Source organism: Chelonoidis abingdonii, chromosome 7, assembly GCF_003597395.2.
Source record: "Chelonoidis abingdonii isolate Lonesome George chromosome 7, CheloAbing_2.0, whole genome shotgun sequence".
Taxonomy (NCBI): Eukaryota; Metazoa; Chordata; order Testudines; family Testudinidae; genus Chelonoidis; species Chelonoidis abingdonii.
Genome location: NC_133775.1, coordinates 102,686,481 through 102,706,860, shown reverse-complemented (window position 1 = coordinate 102,706,860; position 20,380 = coordinate 102,686,481). Strand labels below are relative to the sequence as shown.

The 20,380-nt window shown below is 38.0% G+C and overlaps 1 protein-coding gene across 2 annotated transcripts; it reads left to right on the top strand.

Moving 5' to 3' along the window:
* The first annotated feature begins 403 nt into the window (after positions 1–403).
* CLK4 (CDC like kinase 4) lies at positions 404–20,046 on the top strand. Of its 2 annotated transcripts, XM_032777921.2 has the most exons (13): positions 404–591; positions 6,048–6,205; positions 7,316–7,541; positions 8,780–8,870; positions 9,263–9,329; positions 12,891–13,007; positions 13,109–13,275; positions 13,386–13,480; positions 15,296–15,425; positions 16,351–16,433; positions 17,521–17,600; positions 19,283–19,370; positions 19,458–20,046. In XM_032777921.2, the coding sequence occupies exons 2-13, from the start codon at positions 6,048–6,050 to the stop codon at positions 19,596–19,598; spliced, it is 1,443 nt and encodes a 480-aa protein (XP_032633812.1). In that variant the 5' UTR covers positions 404–591; the 3' UTR covers positions 19,599–20,046. The 2 variants fall into 2 exon arrangements, with proteins under 2 accessions (XP_032633812.1, XP_032633813.1); XM_032777922.2 differs by lacking the exons at positions 404–591; positions 6,048–6,205; positions 8,780–8,870 and having other exon boundaries at positions 7,526–7,541.
* Positions 20,047–20,380: the final 334 nt, after the last annotated feature.

Below are 20,380 nucleotides of genomic sequence, written 5' to 3'. Positions count from 1 at the left end.
CACTGATTTCCTGATTGTATAGCTACTCCCTAATATATTTCTGCTTGTCAGTAGTGCCATGTGCCTGTCTCAGCAGTCGCTACATGGAACACTTGACAGCAGAAACTCTGTATCTGCTCCAGCAGGCCCGAATCCTCGTGTCCCGCTTTACGGTGCCCCACAAACAGGGTCTAAGCCTCTGCACCTCCTTCTTCCCCACAACAGGGGGCGGAGTTTGTGTCTCCCTTTCCCCCAGACAGGGGGCGGAGTCTCGGAGCCTCAATGCTTCCCTATCGCCGCTCCCGCTAAGGGGCGGAGTCCCGCTGTTCCTTTCTCATCCCATCCCTTGCTGAGGGCGTGTGACGTCATTCCGCAACGGGGCGGGGGAAGCGAACCGCTGGTATCTCTAGTGGTCGGGGGCGGTCGCCATTTTGTTTCAGTGCGGAGGGCGGGGAGGGGATTCGCTCAGCTCCTCGCCTGCCGTAAGTGACCTCCGCCCGCATCCCGATCCCTTGTCAGGGGCCGGGGGAGGCCGACGTCGTGGTGGACTCGAGCCGGCTGAGCTCGAAGCTGGTCGCTTATCGCCTTGGCCGGGGCAGGGGGCTGCCCGAGGTGGGGTAATTGTGACGGGAAGGGGCCTGAGGGGGATTTTTGGAGGGAGGGAAAGATTCTGAGGGGGGTAATTTGGGGGGTGAAGAACCTGGGGGAAGGGCAGGCTCGTGGGGGTGATTGATTTCTGGACAGACTTCGCTGGGCCCTCACACGGGTGGCCCTGGCACCTGCCCAGTTTGCAGATAACCCCCCTGGTCAAACAGCCCGGACATACACACTCCCCCCCCCCCCCCCGCATGAATGCCAGGGAGATACGCGCCTTGTACCTTGACTGCGGATCGGGGTCGGCAAAGGAAACAAATGTCAGTGGAGGAGCCTTCCCTGCGCATGCTGGGCCATCGGCCCTCACCGCTCTCACATCTGGCGGCCCAGTTCTCCGTAGCTGCCGTGGCAGCTCACGGGGAGGAGGATGGCCTGTGATGGACCTGGGACACAGGCAGTTTGGGGGGTGAATAGGTTAGTGTCAGTAGCTGAGATTGCCCTAGGAAGCCAGGGGATGTGTTGGAGAAATGCTGCCGTGGTAACCCTCCGGTGTCCGGGCATCACAAACGTGATGAAAGGGGATAAGTTCGGAGGGTGGAGGTCGCAGAACTTTATCCTGGAGTGTATCCTGGTGGTGAACAGCTGCATTGTGCTTTACAGTAGGGCAGGGCCTGGTTGAGACCTTGCAGAGTGAAGGTGGAGTAACAATGGGCTCCTGCTCAGCTGCTTTTCCAGTTGGCTACTTGATGATTTGGAAGGAGGAGCTTGGGAATCTATGCTCCACAGCAGAGACCACCTCCACCTGGAGGTTGTGAGTTCAGCAAACTAAGCAGCAAGGGTCTTCAATTTCATCCTACTCCTTTCTTCAGGGTGTAGCAATACTTGGTCTCCTCTTGCCCCATCCCCTCCCCCTCCCCCCCGTGCTGATGTGGGACCCTTGGAATTAGTGGGGAGTTGGGTCTTCCCTTTGCTTGCATGGTTGGTCCCTGGTTAGTACTGACTGGGTCCCTTTTTGCATTTAATTTGTGTACACTTGGTATGCTATGATGGCACAGCTGAACCATTGAAGTGCTTTAGTGTAGATGCTGCCTAAACTAATGGGAGGGTTTTTTTCGTGTTTGTGGGTAATCCACCTCCCTAAGAGGTGGTAGCAACCTTGACAGAAGAGTTCTTCTGTTGATTTAGCACTGACTACATGGGGATTTAGGTCAGTTTAACTACACAACTCACGGGTGTGGATTTTTCACACCCTTGAGTGAAGAAGTTAGGCTGACTAAATTTTCTGCTGCACTCCAGGCCTAACAGCTGCATCACTCTTGCAAGACAGAATTGGTTAGGGTGTGATGATAAAAACTGGAATCCTCATTAATTTGCAGCTGAATGAAGGGAAGAGGAAAATTCCTTATCCCTAAAAGAGAGAACTTGAAGTCCTCGATTATGAGTAGATATAAAGAGGAATGACTTTGGAGTAGGGAGTGGAGGCAAAAGGTGAGGGATGGGGGGAATGGCTTCTCCCTGAAAATGTAGTCAGGTATGCGCTGATTCTGCAAATGCTTATGCATATGCTTAACTTTTCTACCCTGAGTAACTTCATTGAATTCACTGGGAGTACTCACAGTATTAAAGTTAACCACGTTTGCAGGATTTAGTCCATACTTTTTATATCTTTTGATTCATCCTCTCTTGTAACAGTGTGCTTCCTCTTCTTTTAAAACCTGGTGATAAAAGTGATTTTTTTAAAATCTGTTTGAAAGAAATTTGGTAGGAAGGATTTTTTACCATTGTCAGAAATCAAAAAAAGCGAATTGATCAAATTAGCATCATTTTGATGCTGTTACTTTGTAATATTCTTTGTATAAACTTCAGAGTTAAGAAATGCTTTCAGGTGTGAAGAGAGACAAGTCAGAATTGCTGATATAACTGTCAAAGATCAGTTTCTGAAATGAAAGATCATTCACTTGCCTTCTCATTGCAGTCGTCTTCAAGTATGATGATTCTAGTTTTATACTTCAATTTTAGAATCTCTGTCTTAATATACGGATGGTGTGAGTTACTAGCACACTTTATTTATATGTGTGTGTGTATGTGTATATATATATATATATGTGTATAGTTCCACATTTTAAAATATATATTCAGAAGACTCCTTTGGATGTACAAATGGACTTTGATTTCCTGATTGTATAGCTGTTCCCTAATTTTTTTCTGCTTGTCGGTAGTGCCATGTGCCTGTCTCAGCAGTCACTACACGGAGCACTTGACAGCAGAAACTCTGTATCTGCTCCTGCACTACTTTCTGGTAGAGCAGCCAACTTGAAAAAGCCTGCATCATTCTGTGCTAACGGAGTTTATGAACTGTGGTTGGTATGGATTATAGTATTGTGGTGCTGCATATTTACCTAGGCACTCAGTTCAGAATGTGTTTCTATAGATAATTCTAAAATCTGGCTCCGTGTTACAATGAGATTGGCGAAATAAATCTGTGCAATATCTTAAAACTTATGTTCTGAATTAATATATATATACACACACACACACACACAGAGTCACTGGTTTATATAATAGTTACATATATAATGTATAAGTTTTGTTATAATGTGGATTTTATTGGAAAAGATGTTTGAAGACTGTTTATTTTTGAGTACCCATGTTAATATTCAGCACCAAAAACAACAGTTACAAGCATGCACTAGTTTATGGCATAAAGTTTGAAAGTAAACATAACTTCTATAAACTTCAGTTCTGTGTAAATAAATATTTTAAAGAAAATACACGTTATCTCAGTTTTTCCTTTGCACCATACCATTGACTATTCTCATTCCTGTCCATTCCTCACTCTCCTCAAAAAGACTGACTTAAGGGTTCTCTCGCCTTCCTTGTATTAGTGAATTGGAGCCCAGAACAATGAAAAATGGATTCTTTCACTTTATTTTCTCAAGTGAGGAGGTGGTTTTCTTTTCCTTCTCTCCACAAAGCATACTGATATGGATGTGAGGCCTGAAGCTAGCATCGCCACCTAGAGTGCTCCTATGAGTCCCTACTGGCCAATGACCAGGAAACCATATTCCATAAAAAACCTGGAGGAGAGGAGGGAGGAAGTGTACTGCTGTTGGCTTTTATGGAGGCATGAGGGATAAATCTGGGCAGTGAAGAAATTCTGTATAGGACACTGATGATTCAAGGCTGCATTTTGATTGGCCATGTTGCCCTTGGTGATGTTACAGATGTGCATGACCTCTGAGTGGTTATGTCATAGATACCTTTTCTTTTTATGGATATTGGAGCTAAAGAAACTAACAATATTCTCAACTGAGGAAAAGATGTAAAATGAAAATAAGTTTTCAAGGTAACTGAGTCTCGTAGGTTCAAGACTTTAAAGATTATCAGTGCGTTGGTATGGATCTGGAAATGAACAGGAAGACTTGCAAAGTCTTGAACAAGGGTATAATTTGCTTTTAGTGGCTCACCCAATTAAATTGTTATAAATAATAGCTATATTTTGAAGCAGCTGAAGCTTCTGGGTGGCCTTTCCAAGATAGTTCTGGAACTAGTAGTCAAGTTTAGAACTGACAAAGGCAGGATAATTGTCTGTATTAGAGAAAAATGGATTGAGCTTTCCTGACTGTGTACAGTGTAATTACTGCTTCTAGAGAATCTGGCAGCTCCAAGGCCTCTAATAAGAGTCTGCATATTTAATCCATAATCTGTTCCTAAAAAGATTATTGTAATAATTTGTGCTGCTGCTATCCATTTTTTAGCCACACCTCTGTTCATTGGCAAAGTAAAAATTCCCTGATCCTTCTCATGTAGATTGGTCCCTTATTATGCAGTTCTTGTTCTAAGAGATTTCCCAAATATGTCCTCGTTGGAATAGTTTTGTTTCATCTTTATTCAAAGACTGCTTTTATTAAGCAAATTATTTTTTTTCAGTCGCTTGAGTCATCACTTAAGACACATGTCAGTGTAATCATAAAATGTAAGGTTACTGAGTGAAGGTAAGTTAGACAACTTATCCCTGTTTTATTTTTCCTTGTAACTAAATGTAACAAGTTTAGGGTGAAAAAAGATTTATGTACACATCCAAGTCTTAAGAAGTCAGGAAAAAGGAAAAAAAGAACACAGAGCATTTATATAAAACAAGTAAGTTATTTGTGGAAGCATTTACTCACTTCTTCCACATTTACTCAACCCTGAGTTTTTTAAGATAACCTGTTTTTTCCAGCCCTTACTACACCTTTCCTTATTTTACATTTAGGAGAGTATTCTGTCTTGAAAAAGCAATAAATGCTTGAACTTTGTGCTGCCTTCCAAGAATTATTTTCTCTAGATTCTAATTCTCCAAAATAAAATCCCATCACAACCTCTTGAATTGCGGGCAAATACATTTTTTTTTTTTTGTTTTGTCTCTGACTACCTTCTCTTTGGAAGTTTAAACCACAACGGAGGATCAGACTTGTCCTTGTGGGTTACTTTGACGTGACTGATAGGTTTTTAAATCTTCTTTCATCCACACTCTGTCTTCAAAAAAAGACTAAACCAGGGGTAGGCAACCTATGGCACGCGTGCCAAAGGCAGCACACAAGCTGATTTTCAGTGGCACTCACACTGGTCCGGGGGGCTCTGCATTTTATTTTAATTTTAAATTAAGCTTCTTAAACATTTTAAAAACCTTATTTACTTTACATACAAACAATAGTTTAGTTATGTATTATAGATTTATAGAAAGACATTTTAAAGTTTTTAAAATGTATTACTGGCACGCAAAACCTTCAGTTAGAGTGAATAAATGAAGACTCAGCACACCACTTCTGAAAGGTTGCTGATCCTTGGACTAGACACTAAATTAACTTGAAACTGTTGCACTTAAGTCAAACATCCTGCAAGCGAGGCCCCCCTGTTATATAACGTAGGGTTTCTTTGTGTCACAGCTAACAGCCCACTTCTTACTGACTCAGTGTTCCCTTAACAGTGTGCTACCTGTAATTTTGTAAATAACACACTTTAAAAGTCCTTAATGGTTTGTGTTCCATAGATATTCCTAAATTTGCATAGTGATGAAAAACATTCTTGAGGTTTTTGGAGTGGATTATCTACGCCGGCAGAAGCTCTCTCATCAGCGTAGTAGCATCTTCACTAAAAGACTACAGTAGCACAGCTGCAGCGCTGTACGTGAAGACAAGCCCTCAGTGTTGGGTTGAGGACTTAGTCTGTAACCATTTTTGTGTCATGACAGTACAGACTCCTAACTATACAACTCTTAGGCTATGTCTGCACTGCTGTAAGGTTTTCTATGTAGCTGCTCAATGCCGGCAGAAGAGAGCTCTCCCACTGGCATAATTGAGCCACCCCCAATGAGCAGCAGTAAACTCTGATTTCTGTATGAACTAGCCTGTTGAATCTGGATTAGTAGACTGTATCATTGCTGTGTATACTAAAATATAACCCTTCTTTCCCTTTAAATATTTCTGTGACAGATGCGACATTCAAAACGAAGTCATTGCTCTGAGTGGGATGATAGAAAGAGCTGGGATCAAGAAAAGCACAGTGCTCCCCATAAACGCAAAAAGAAGTCCCACAGCAGTGTACAAGAAAGCAAACCCTATAAATCATATCATCTTGAAGTTTCAGACAGGTAAAAGACTCTTTGGATTACCAGTACTAATATCTCTAATTGTAACTAAAATTAATTTAACCCAAAAACTGTTTTGAGTAGACAGGACTGGTAATTCCTTTAGGATTTGGCTCATTATTTGCCAGGTTTAAGAGAGAATTTGTTTTACTGATATAATGATCTAAATTCTTTAATTGTGAATCCGAAACAAAATATTAACATGTAATCTGTTTCTGTGAATACCCACATAGCAACAATATGTAGTATTAAATTTCAAATAAAATGTTTCTCATGTATATAAGGATAGGGGAAGGAGATGAAAGTTTGCTCTCTTAGAACATTTCATAAGAGGGTAAGTATGGGTTAGATTGCTTTCATTCATTGTTCAGGTGTCTTTTCTCTCTCTTTTTTTCCTTTAAGAGGGGATATAGGTGTTCTGTGTTCATCCTTTGAGAGAGGAAGACCGTATTTTAAAGAGCTCATCAGTTTGCTTCTAAAATGGTAGGAGTGGATGTGTGGCAACATAGGATGCTCTTTTCCTTGCTCTGCAGCTTTAATGGCCCTTGCTTTCTGAGGGGAGAGTCTTAACCCCAAAAATCTCTCTGGTTCTTAGTGTGTTAATGCAGAGTACTAATAACAGGAGTAGCTCCCTTTTAGATTTTTCAGGGTGGCAAATTGGTTTTAAGTTTGTCTTTTATGCTTGTATGTTTTAAGGACATGGAAGAGGATCATTGGTGTATACCAAAGAAAGGGTGGGCTTGCACTTTATCTTTGATTTTTGTATATTTTAAAGAGAGATTTTGAGTTGTTGGAGTGGAGTTATGCCAGCTGTTGACACACACATTTTCTATTTGGATCTGGATTTCTTGTTACTTGTACAAGTTATTCTTCTTACACAATTCCAAAGTAAGGTAATATATGTTAGACAGATGACTTAACCAGCTCCCTCATGTAAACTAGACTGAAAATCTCTAGATGTTTGCTAGAGGTGGAGATGTTGTAAAGCAGAATTTGTGCTGTAAATAAAAGTGTCATAAATGTTCAGTTAAACATTAGCAACTCAAGTAATTTTTCTTGTCGGACCACAAGTATTTTTAAAATAGAGAAAATTCACTTTAAATGTATTTTCAGTCATTATTTGGACAATAGATCCATAAATGAGAGAGATCATCATGACCGGAGATATGTTGAGGAATACAGAAATGACTTCTGTGAAGTATATGACCACAGGCATTATCACAGAGACTATGAAAAGAGTCACCATCACCACTATAGCAAATCCTCTGGTCGGAGCAGGAAAAGTAGTCATAAAAGGAAGCATAAGAGACATCATTGCTCCAGTCACCATTCACATTCGGTATGAGTAATTTTTAACTTTATTATTAATAGATTAGTGATAGATTTCTTAATTGAATGTTAAAACTTCAGTTCCTAAGTCACAAGTACCTTGGACAGATATATTCTACATATAAAGGGTTCATAGCTGAATCTCTTCCTGTGTGTGTGTATATATGTGTGTATATATACTTATTAGATGAGAATTTTGGTACATAGTAAACAGATAGTACTAGGGAAAAAAATATCATTAGTACTATTTTATCCAAGACTTGGTTCCATTGGAAATATCCTTTGGCCAATAGTTAGGTTGCTGACATCTTCTAAATTCTGTTCTGGAAATGAATGAAGGCACCTTTCCTGCTTCACAATGCAACTGTCACAGTGTGGTCAAACAGCTATTTTACAGCCAGTTTGAGACCCCGCTGAACTCCAGTACTAAAAAGAATTGAAATATGTACCCTTGTATTTAAATTTGATAAACATGACATGCAACTGATGCCTGTAATGTGTTAAAAGAGAGACACTTCACCTCTATACCTTGCTCCTCCCATAATTTTGATCATTCATATGTCTGACGGATAGGTGTTGAATGTTTTATTGAAGATTGGATAAGCATGCTATCTGAATTTTTTACTGTGCCCATTTGAATATCTTCAGTTCTAAGTTTTATGATTCTAAGTATTCATACTTCCCCACTCTTCAGTAGAAGCAGAAAGATGTGTTAGATTATACACTGCAGTTCAAGAGTTTTTTGAGTAAATTTTTCTCTTTTGTTTCTCTGAATATGAAAAAAAGTAATATTGCTTGATAAATTTTTTTTATTTCTAAAACCATTGTTTTAAAACCTTTACTGGTCAGTCAAGGAACTCTCCCCTGGTTAAAAGTTCGTATATATACAATACAATTAAGATTATTTTTTCCTGTTTAATAGCAAGCTATTACTAAATAATGACATTGCAGTCTTAATCTTAGTCTTCACTTAAACCAGTGTTTGAGAGACAATTGTGTTTTATTTTCTGTTGCTTTATCACTTGAAGTATTTATCTGAAAATCTGTTCCTTGCCATGTTTTTCTTCTGTAACATAAACTGTGCCCTGTGAATTTCTGGGGACTGAATTTGAAATTGCTCCTGCCAACTGTTCGTGCCCTGGTGCGTAACTGAATGCCTGAATGTCTCCCTGCTGAATGAATTGCGTATTCTGCCCTGAATTCACTGTGATATATTGATTGGCTGGACGATCTTGGTGCCGTTTCCAGAAGAGTCACCGAAGGAAAGGATCCAGGAGTGTAGAGGATGATGAGGAGGGTCACCTGGTCTGTGAAAGTGGAGACGTACTAAGAGCAAGATGTATAGAACATTTTTCAACACTTTTTTTAAAGAGCTTTTCAGCAGAAACTCTGTTTAGAATAGTATGTTAGAGGAGGGGGGCTAAAGAAATCTTCATTGTTCTTTGTTTTGTTCTTTTGTGCTTTTTTGTTCTTTTGCGTATCTTTTCTGTAGAATTTAAATACTATTATTCAAAAGTTCCAAAGTAGTAACTGAAGCTTGAGATTAGAACAAGAGATAGTTGTTAGCTAATTGTTTCAATGACACTTGTCCAATAAAGTAACATATTCAAATGCTGAGATTTAAGTTTAATTATGCTTTTATAATGGCACATTTTAAAATCTTACATTAATAACATTCATCATTGGTTGAGTAGGTCAGTAATTGTTGTGACTTGTGTTTGTTCTTTTTAGATGAAATTATTGCCACGTTAGGGGAAGGGGCATTTGGAAAAGTAGTGGAATGCATTGATCACAATATGTAAGTATGTTAGTCATCTTCTTAAGGGCACTGTCTCAACAAAACCCCTTGGTTGGGATCAGAAATGATAGTCCAAATGATATATTGCTTTGACACAAAATACAGATTCAGATAAAATGTAACATGTCATAAATTCTGAGAAGGAGTCTTTGTGCTTATCAGTATTGAAGGGACATCACGAACCTGAAATCTAGTCACACTTCAAAAATAAATATAGTTTCAGGTACTATTGCACCTGCTGCTGAGTTTGCCCATCAATTTTTGTGTGGTCCTTCTATTATATTTTACTATCTTTTAACTGTTTTCTCTATCCTGTTGCTATGCAAAAGACGCATACAGCACTTACAACATTTGGGAAACAGTGAAACTGTGGTTATACACAAAATGCTGGCGGGTGCACAAAGTAAGTAAACTGAAAAATATATGAAAAAATATTCCTGGTTATGGAATATATCTTTGTTTTTCTGTTTCTCAGACAGCATAAGCTTGTTCTGTGATCACATTTCCCTTGGAAAATGTCTGCTAGCAGAGTGTTTCCTTCAGAAGGAGGCCAGTTTATAATATTTAACACTGCTTTTTAAAAAGTACAGTACAGTCATCAACTAAACAGCAACTCCTCGTTAATTGCCAGGCATAAATAAGTATTATTATCTCTACATCACAGATGGGGAAACTGAAATATAGGTGGCACAGTCCTTCATTTCTTGTGCTCCTACAACTCTTGTTGACTTTGGGGGATTTGGGGTATGCAAGGGGATGCGGAATTAAACTCAGAGAAATTGCTGTAGATAAGGCCACACAGTGATTGAGCCAGCATCATTATTGTTCAAGTTACTATTCAAGAGTTTGAGACCAGAGTTTCTAGCTAATAGCAATTAATGCAATCCACTAGATCACAGTAGTTTTTCAACATAGCCATCAAACCTCTTATGAACACACAATAAGACAATGTCCTTCTTCCTCATAGAATATTATATTGTTTATCAAGGAAATGGCATATTTTTGATCAAAACATTCCCCTCCTTCCTTCTATGTGTATTGGATCATTTCAACAATGTACTTAAAGCTGCAGATTAAAGTAATTAACCATATGTTTCATATCTCCTGTTCCACTAACATTGTTATAGTTTATTTCTTCATCTCCTTTTGATGGTTAATTCATGCTGTCATTTGAATAATCCTTTTCAAGATCTTGGTGTTAAATCTTGAATGATTTTTAAATCATTACCATTCCAACTAATCAATTGGAGAGATAGTATTATCTGAATGAGTGAGAGAGGGTGAATTGCTTGAATCTGTGTTCAGTTTTAAGAGACAAAATTACAATTAGGGCTTTCGATTAGTTGCAGTTAACTCACGCAATTAACTAATTGTGATTTAAAAAATTAATCATGATAAATCACAGTTTTAATTGCAGTGTTAAAAGAATACTAATTGAAATTATTTTTGAATGTTTTTCTACATTTTCAAATATATTGATTTAAATTACAACACAGAATACAAATGCTGTGCTCATTTATATTTTATTACAAATATTTGCATGTAAAAATGATAAATAAAAGAAAGTATTTTTCAGTTCACCTCAGACAAGTACTGTAATGCAATCTCTTTATCAAGAAAGTGCAACTTAAAAATGCAGATTTTTTTTTGTTTTGTTACATAGCTTCACTCAAACACAAAACAATATAGGCATTAAAGTTTTACAGGTCCACTCAGTCCTACTTCTTATTCAGCCAGTCGCTCAGACAAACAAATTTCGTTACATTTACAGGAAATAATGCTGCCTGCTTGTTGTTTACATCACCTGAAAGTGAGAACAGGTGTTCACATGGCATTTTTGTAGCCAGCATTGCAAAGTATTTATATGCCAGATATGCTAAATATTCGTGTGCCCCTTCATGCATCGGCCACCATTCTAGAGTACATGCTTCCATTCTGATGACACTCGTAAAAAAAAAAAAAAAAAAGGCATTAAATTTTGACCGTACTCCTTGGGGGAGAATAGTATGTATTCTGCTCTGTTTTACTCTCATTCTGCCATATATTTAATGTTATAGCAGTCTCGGATGATAATCCAGCACATGTTGTTCATGTTTAAGAACACTTTCACTGCAGATTTGACAAAACGCAAAGAAGGTACCAATGTGAAATTTCTAAAGATAGCTACAGCACTCAACCCAAGGTTTAAGAATCTGAATTGCCTTCCAAAATCTGAGAGGGATGAGGTGTGGAGTATGCTTTCAGAAATCTTAAAAGAGCAACACTCTGATGTGGAAACTACAGAACCCGAACCACCACAAAAGAAAATCAACCTGCTGGGGGCATCCAGCTCAGATGATGAAAGTGAACATGCGTCGATATGCACTGGTTTGGATTGTTACTGAGCAGAACCCGTTCTCAGCATGGAAGCGTGTCCTTTGGAACGGTGGTTGAAGATGAAGAGATATATGAATCTTCAGCACATCTGGCACGTAAATATTTTGTGATGCCGGCTACAATGATGCCATGCAAACGCCTGTTCTCACTTTCAGGTGACATTGTAAAGAAGAAGTGGGCAGCATTATCTCCTGCAAATGTAACCAAACATGTTTGTCTGAGTAATTGGCTGAAGTAGAATTGGCTTACAGGCGCTAAAGTTTTACATTTTTATTTTTGAATGCAATTATGTAACAAACAAAATGTACATTTGTAAGTTGCACTTTCATGAGAGAGACTGCATTACAGTACTTGTATGAGGTGAATTGAAAAATACTCCTGCTTTTTACAGCACAAATATTTGTAATAAATTAAGTGAGCACTGACACTGTGTTCTGTGTTGTAATTGAAATAAATATATTTTAAAAGTAGAAAACATCCAAAAATATTTTAGTAAATGATATTCAATTATAGTTTAACAGTGCGATTAATCGCGATTGATTTTTTTAATCACTTGACAGCCCTCAGTACAGCGTTAACATTATAAAACAAAAAACATGCAGATTTATCAAATTACAATAGTGGCAAACATGCCTTTAATCTAAAATCCCATGCATCCGACTAAGTGGGTATTCACCCATGAAAGCTCATACTCCAATACGTCCGTTAGTCTGTAATGTGCCACAGGACTCTTTGCTGCTTTTAATCTAAAAGTAAGGTAATTCTTATACCTTATCAAAGTTAATTTTCACTGCAGCCAGCTGGGACATTAGAAAACAGCAAGAACAATGTGGTGTATATTGCAGAGAAACTTCTCTGCAGTACTCTTCCCTCTTTGGAAATGAAAACCCTTGTTCAATATTTTTGTCACCTTGAGACTAGGCTACTGTAACATGCTGCTTGAGGTGAGATCTTGAGGCCATCTGGAAACTGAGGCTAGTGTAAAACCTAGCTTCCGCTGATTAACCAGAGCTCCTGTTAAAAACCATATAATGTTTGTCCTGCCTTCGAGTGCTAAAATTAAATGGCCAAAAACGAATCTGCAATTCTCTGTGTCCACAATCTTCGAGTGTCCCTGATGGTGAGAGTGTGTTCAAATTTTAGATGTTTGTTTGAGAACTGATATAGTTAATTTTTTTTCCAAAGGAGAGGAATGCATGTAGCAGTTAAAATTGTGAAAAATGTTCGTAGATACCGTGAAGCAGCCCGTTCAGAAATACAGGTATTGGAGTATTTAAACACCATGGATCCCAGCAGCACATTGTAAGTATAAACATGGAATATAAGCCAAAGAGTTGAAGATTTGTAAAATGAATCACACATGAGTTGAATATTCACTTCACTTTCTTTCCTTCTTTTTAAAGCCGCTGTGTCCAGATGCTGGAATGGTTTGATCATCATGGTCATGTTTGCATTGTGTTTGAGCTGCTGGGACTTAGTACCTATGACTTTATTAAAGAAAACAGCTTTTTGCCATTTCATATTAATGACATTAGACAGATGGCATATCAGATTTGCCAGTCTATAAATTGTAAGTAAACTTAATGTTTTCATTAATGTCTGCATGCTTATCTAAATTTTTTTAGGAAATATATATATAACAGTGTGTGTATTGATTTCCATTTTCTCCTTCTTTTGTAGTTTTACATCATAATAAGTTGACTCATACAGATCTGAAGCCTGAAAATATTTTGTTTGTGGAGTCTGACTATGTAGTAAAGTACAACTCTAAAATGGTAAATTTACGTCTTTTATTCCAATTCCCATTGGATTGTGCTTACCACCACCTTTTATTTTGGTCTTCTAAAAATTAACTTGCCATGTGTAAAAGTTATAATGATAAATAAGGTTGTCTTTCCTAGCTTCCATATGCTTACTGAGATGGGCTGGCTTTCCTCCTAACAGACAAGATTGGTCTGATTTCAACCAAACAATCTCTAAAGTGGCAGAACAATATCATCTGATAGTTCACACATGGCCAGTGTTGCTTATTGAGGTTCTGGGGGTTCACAGAGAACTTTTGAGCTAAGAACTGTGAGTTGAACTTGTGCTTTTCCTGGCCACAAAAGTCCAGCATGGAGATACAGTTTCACTGTCTTTTTAAGAAGTGCTTGTTAGGTCCTTGCTCAAGAAACTCTCTCAATATTGAGAATTGTACCAGTTTTGCCCTGCGTCTAATCTCCCTTTTCAGGGAATCTTTTTAGAAAGTTGTAGCAACACTAGTGATGATGCCTCAGATTTACTTGATCTCTATCAATTTGGTTATGATATGGAGAACAGTTTGGTGTTGTCAACTGCCAGAACATTAACCGACAAGGACAAGTGTCTATGCTGTTTTTTCTGTATTTGTCAGGTGGTGGTATGCCAGTGAGCCCTGACCAGGAATGGAGAGGGTTGCTTTCCATTCTTTTCTAGAGAGACCCAGAGCGTAGCATTAGGGTAACTGCTTGTCTGTCTAATAGCTTTGCCATGTAAGGTAACATAGTGTTCTCTAATGTTGCCCCTCCTTTTTTTAATGTGCACAAGCTGCTTATGGAAATAGTGAGGTAATTTGGGCTTTGCTGCCCTTGGTTTGTGGATGAGGTCCAGTTCTGTTTCCAGTTTCTTTAGATCTACAGTGGTGTAAGTTACTGTCTCTATCAGCATGTACCAAAGATTTAGGGCATGGAGAAGGATAAGAGAGGTGTAACATTAAGGATAACAAACAGATGAAAGGGCAGAAGTACAGTAATATGTGCCTTCTCTATTGAGTTTGCATTTTGTCACTAAGGTTTGCAATTTCTGGCAGATTTGCAATTTTGGATCCTCTATTTTTGAATGTTCAGATACCATAATGAGTAAGAGGGCTTTTTTACTTTCATTTTAGCAAGAAGGTTTTGTAATTTTATTTTGGATGTAGATTTTGCCATAGCTATCCATGCCTTGTGTCATATCCAGATTGACCTGCTGTTATGCACTATACAGAATGTGGTTGCCCACTTAATCAGCAGAGCTTCTCCCAGAAAACATATTGTCTGTGATTCAAAGATTGCACTGGCTTCCAGTTAAGTTAGAGTTCATCTCAAGTTGTTGATCTATAAAACCCTTTGTGGTTTGGGTCATGCATTCTTTAGAAACCACTTTATGCCTCATATCTTATTGGTTAGTTGAGTGTATTGGGACATTCTAGCATAAAATATTAAGATATGTTCAGCAGAGGCAAAGAATTTTCAGCAGCGGATGTTGATTTTGGAATTTCCATTTGTGCATATGTGCTCATGCACTGGGCTTCAGTGCAACAGAGCCCATATTTGCTGACTTTCAGGACAAGTTGCAAAGCTTGTTCCTTTTGCTTTGTGTATTGTGGGTTTTTTCGTTTTGGTTTTTTAGAGTTGGGCTGAATGGGAGTAAATGTAGGGTGGAAGTGCTGTTTTATAGGGCTAGGCTGGAAGTTTATCATGTCATTAGGTCAGCTGGAAACCTGTAGGTATTTTAAAATTGCGTATGAACCTAGAATTTTAAATAAGCATGTCTGCTAACAAAATGTAACACGTGTATGTTGTTTGTTACAGAAGCGGGATGAACGCACACTAAAAAACACAGACATCAAAGTTGTAGATTTTGGAAGTGCAACTTTTGATAATGAACATCACAGTACTTTAGTGTCTACAAGACATTACAGAGCTCCTGAAGTTATTTTAGGTCAGTAGAGACTTTCAGGCCTTCTCACGTATGAGATCTTGGTCCTTAACTACTATTCACTCCACAGCATCATTATTTTCCATAAACTGCTCTAACTAGTTGTTGACAGTCCTAATTATTTAATATTTGGTCCTTTCTGCTATTACCATCTAGTAGATAATGATGGCCTACCCTATTAATAGCTCAACAAAAAGCCTCTTTCTTATTCTTAACTCTTCCTTTCCACACCTATGACCAGAGAGGTGCTTACAGGCCATTTCACCTTGAATGGCACCTTGAAATATATTTTAACTACTTGTGCTAGACCATCTGTTCCGCCTTATATTTGGCTGTGACACTCTTGGTATGACTACACTGCAATTAAAGGCCTGTGTCAGCTGGCTCAGGCTCAGATGTTGTAAAATTGTAGCGTAGATGTTTGGGCTCAGGCTGGAGCTTGAGCTCTGGGTCCTCATACATGCCCCAACCCATACATCCACACCTCAGTTTTGTAGCCTTGCAGCCCGAGCCCTGCAAGCCTGAGTGACCTGACATAGGCCAGCTCACAGGTATTTAGCTGCAGTGTAAACATATCTGCTGAGTACATTTCCCAGACCTGAAGAAGAGCTCTGTATGGCTTGAGCTTTTTTCTTGCCAACAGAAGTTGGTCCAATAAAAGATATTACCTCACCCAACTTGTCTCTCTCCTGGGACCAGCAGGGCTACTATAACACTGCACATTAAAAAAAACCTGACAGGTCTCATTTTTTTTCAAGCCAAATTCTGTTTTCTGTACTGTCAAAATTATTTCGGGGAGAGAAAAATTGTAAGGACAAATGGCTTAGGAATTAGACAAACATTAGGTGGAAGTTGATTGGTAACTTATACAGTTTCAGCTTAAGCTAAAAATTAAACATGCTTTGGAATTTTCGTTTGTCTTTTGTAGCGCTGGGGTGGTCACAGCCCTGTGATGTTTGGAGTATAGGTTGCATTCTAATTGAATATTACCTTGGTCCTACAGTGTTTCAGGTATGTATGTTAAGCCATTATGTGCCATTTTATTACGGGCTCTTGACTTGATTTTCTAGTCCCATCTACTTAAAAGAATGTAAACATAAGAGGCATAAAATATGTTTGCAAATTTAAGTATTATAATATAAAGTGTAAATAGTGATACATGTATATAAAGATAACATGTTACATATAGTGTCTTAGAAAATATAAAGTAGTCATTCTTTTTTTAAATCCTCTTAGCTTTCATAACTTTCTGAAGCAAAACTCCAAAAGTTACATAATTTATTTGTAGATGTGGTGATTTATAGGAAGGAATGAAGTAGATAGAACTAGGTTCCAATAGTCTTTTGGCTGATGTTAAAGTTTCAAAAAATTAATTCAGATGAACATGGTGAATTGCTAGGTATGCCACAAGTCTATAGACTTTGTGGTGTTCTTATACTGCATATGATCAGGAGAGTATAGGGGCAATTATATAGATGAGTAGGAGGAGATATGATATTAAAAGGCTTCCTATGCTTTCAAGAACCTTTGATGTGGTAGTTACATGTTTTAATAGGTTAGAGCATGGATGGAGTGAGTACCTCTAGGTTCTAATCAAAACTCTGTCACTGACTTACTGAGTGATCTCAGGCACATCACTCATTCTGTCTGTGTCTCAGACTATACATCAGTAAAATGGTTATAATAGGAACAGGTATTTAAGCATAATATTCATGAAGAATGAAAGTCACTTTAAATTTGAATTGTTATAATACAGATCTACTCAGAAAATTCTGTTGTCTACAATATCTTAAACCAAATTTTGCTGCTGAAGTGGGTATATATTAATTTCCTAAACACTGTCTAGACTATAAAAAAGCTGATAAGATAGGAATAATTGTGTATGTATGATTCTGTTTAGATTATACACTTCTGTTCAGGGAACACTTTACTCTGACTGGAAAGCATAGTATCTGTTTACAGCGCTGCATAACTGATTTTTTGGTAATGTGTAATGATTCTGTGATAAAGCAATGGCTGACATTTGATGTGTAGAATAAGTATACTTAAGTGGAAGGGAAGAAACAGTGTATAAATTGTGATGACCTTTTTTCTACAGACACATGATAGTAAAGAACACTTGGCAATGATGGAGAGAATGTTAGGGCCTCTACCAACTCACATGATTAAGAAATCAAGGTAAATATGATATGCGGGGGGCTAATAGAAACTCCTGTATTTAGGTTGTGTAACATTTTTGATTATTGTGACCTTTTTAGAGAAAATCTAATGTTTCTCTTGCTGCAGTACTTTGAAATTCAGCAGAGTGAAAGTCCTGGAGCCAGAGAAATGCTATACATTATAAATTGTGCTTAAGCAATGAGATGTGTGTCTATAGAGCTATAATTTGTGCCTAGGAATTCTGGAGCATCCAAAAACAGCCCATGAAAATCTAAATTGTGCAAGTGATTATCCATCAGTAACTCACTAGTCAGAAGATTTATTGTACTTTCCAACGGTGTTTAAAGTGCATGCAAAATTTGGGTAGCAGGACTGGGAGGGAGATAGCTGTAACATTCCAAAAATTTCCAACGCAGTGTTGAGAGCATAAGTAGAGATGGATGGATTTAGAGAAAGAGACTTCACAGTCAACAGTCTTTTGAGATGAAAGAAGTCTGCTTTTATCTCTATTGGGGCAAGTCAGCTGGGTCTGAGGACACTCTTGTAACTGGTGAGGTGTGGAAGTGGTGTGGGTCTGCTGTATAGTGGGTCCAGGATGTGGGAGGATAGTGCATGGGGTGCACTTCAGAGCCTAGTTCTTTATAAAATCCCTGCATCTCTGTGCACAGTGGGGTTTGGAGCTGGAGAGAAGCTAGTGGATTTGCCACTGTGCCAATCCATTCCCAGCACATTGGGAGTGAGGGGTGGAGTGAGAGGCAAATATCACAAAGGTTACTCCATTTGTGAGACTAAAGAAATAGACATGGAGTAATACCAGTACTTGGAGTGATCTGGTCTGGGAAGGAAGGATTTCTTTCCCACAACACAACAGGCACCTCCAGAAGACAGGACTTGGATGGTTGGGCTATGGGTTGTGCAAGGGTTTAAGCTTTAGACAGTCTCTCTGCTGATTCAGGAAGATAGCACTGTTAGTTACATTAATTGTTTGCTTGTTGGTTACTTTTACAAATAAGCTTCAAAAGTTATTTTTTGGAATGAATGCTTACATTTGGCAGAAACTGGAAAAGACTCCTGCATCCTCCCCTACCCTCCTCACCTCATCCCCTCCCCCTCAAAAAATCATCCTACTTGCTGTCAACAAGTGCATTTGTCAAGCATTTATTTGGACCCAGTAGCTTTTAAGTGTTTGGGGAATATAGTCCCTGAAGACTTTGATAATATCCAGTTGTACTAAGAATTTGACTTTGACAACTTTTTTTCAAAAACTAGAAGAATTAAATGTAAGAAACCGAAATTATTATGATACAAGACTAAGACAAGTTATAAAAATCAGTAAGGCTGACATCCTCTCCTTTACATGTACCAGTCTAAGCTGAGGACAAGTCTCTCTCTTCTTTGGAGCTTCTGGCTCTCTAACTTGTCAGTAGTGTAAATATAGTTTAAATGTTTGCTTTTAGTGGTTTGAATGCCAAGGAAAACAAAATAATTAACCTGCTTTGTCAGTATTCTGATATAGCAGTAGATACCAGGTTTTCTCATGTATGTATGTTAGCTGGAAAATAAAGGTTTTTTTGAATCCAGGTATAGAGGGATTTGAAATATACATCATTTTTATGGTGTTTCAAAATTACTTACAAAGATGTAGATATTTCCAGGATCAAACTTACAAAATATTGCTTAATAAAGCTCTTTCTATGCAGAAAACACTATTTTCAGCATGACCAATTGGACTGGGATGAACATAGTTCTGCAGGTCGATATGTTAGGAGACGTTGTAAACCATTAAAGGTAAAACCCAAAGCTATCAATTTCTTTCTCAGCTGGATTCATATTTGTGAAGGATCTATGTAAATGAGTTTTTCTTCTTTCTTTCAGGAATTAATGCATTGTCATGACTCAGATCATCAGAATCTATTTGACCTTATTCGCAGAATGTTGGAGTATGATCCAGCCAAAAGAATTACTCTTGATGAAGCCTTGCAGCATCCTTTCTTTGACTTATTAAAAAATAAATAATTCAGAGATCTTATGTGTTTCTCCAAGGAGACTACATAGACTGTGTCAGTCAACAGAGCTAGCATGAGATTTTTGTAAACTTTAATTTATTTTGTACAGTTAAATTTAAATATTTCCATATGTTTTGTATCACAGCCATGTTTATCTTGTTGGTCAGTTATGGTCTTTAATCATGGATATCAAAATGTAAAAATTAAAAGTAACTTTATTTTTTTTGAAATAGGTTGCAGTTTTTTAAACTTGGCATACTAATACTCTTTCACAGATAGGTCTAACAAATATCACCTTTTTCTTTAATTTGAAACAAGAGTCCATGTGTTTAATCGTTAAAGTTTAAATGATGCTGGAAAAAATGTTGCATATGTACCTAACATTAGGAAGGTACCCATACTTTTCTGTATGGAGACATGTAACATTATAAACTAGTATCCTTTAAATATTTCAAATATTTTACATGCAGTTTAATTTTAAAAACTCTTAATTGTTTTTTGTTTTTCAAATTCAGTAGATCTTGCTGTAACCTTGCTATTTAATACCTACTGAGCAGTAATCTTCTGAACTATGGTTAATGACAGTTGCAAATCTAAAGAGAGGGGAGTGTATATTTGCATGGGTCATTTTTTCCAAGTGTTTGGTGTAATGCACATGTGCATACATGTAATTTGACTAGTCCGAATTCCTGGAAACTTCTGTTGGCCCTGGTGCCCATACTGGCAAGTTCTCCTTGGTTAAGATGACAGTCTACTAAGAGTATCACTGACATTTTCACTTTACGTTTGTTT

Excerpts from the sequence above, each read along its gene's own strand:
- CLK4 (XM_032777921.2), top strand. The coding sequence starts at position 6,048 with ATGCGACATTCAAAACGAAGTCATTGCTCTGAGTGGGATGATAGAAAG. Across the intron at positions 7,542-8,779 it reads CCAGTCACCATTCACATTCG|AAGAGTCACCGAAGGAAAGG; the intron begins GTATGAGTAATT and ends TGCCGTTTCCAG. Across the intron at positions 15,426-16,350 it reads AGCTCCTGAAGTTATTTTAG|CGCTGGGGTGGTCACAGCCC; the intron begins GTCAGTAGAGAC and ends TGTCTTTTGTAG.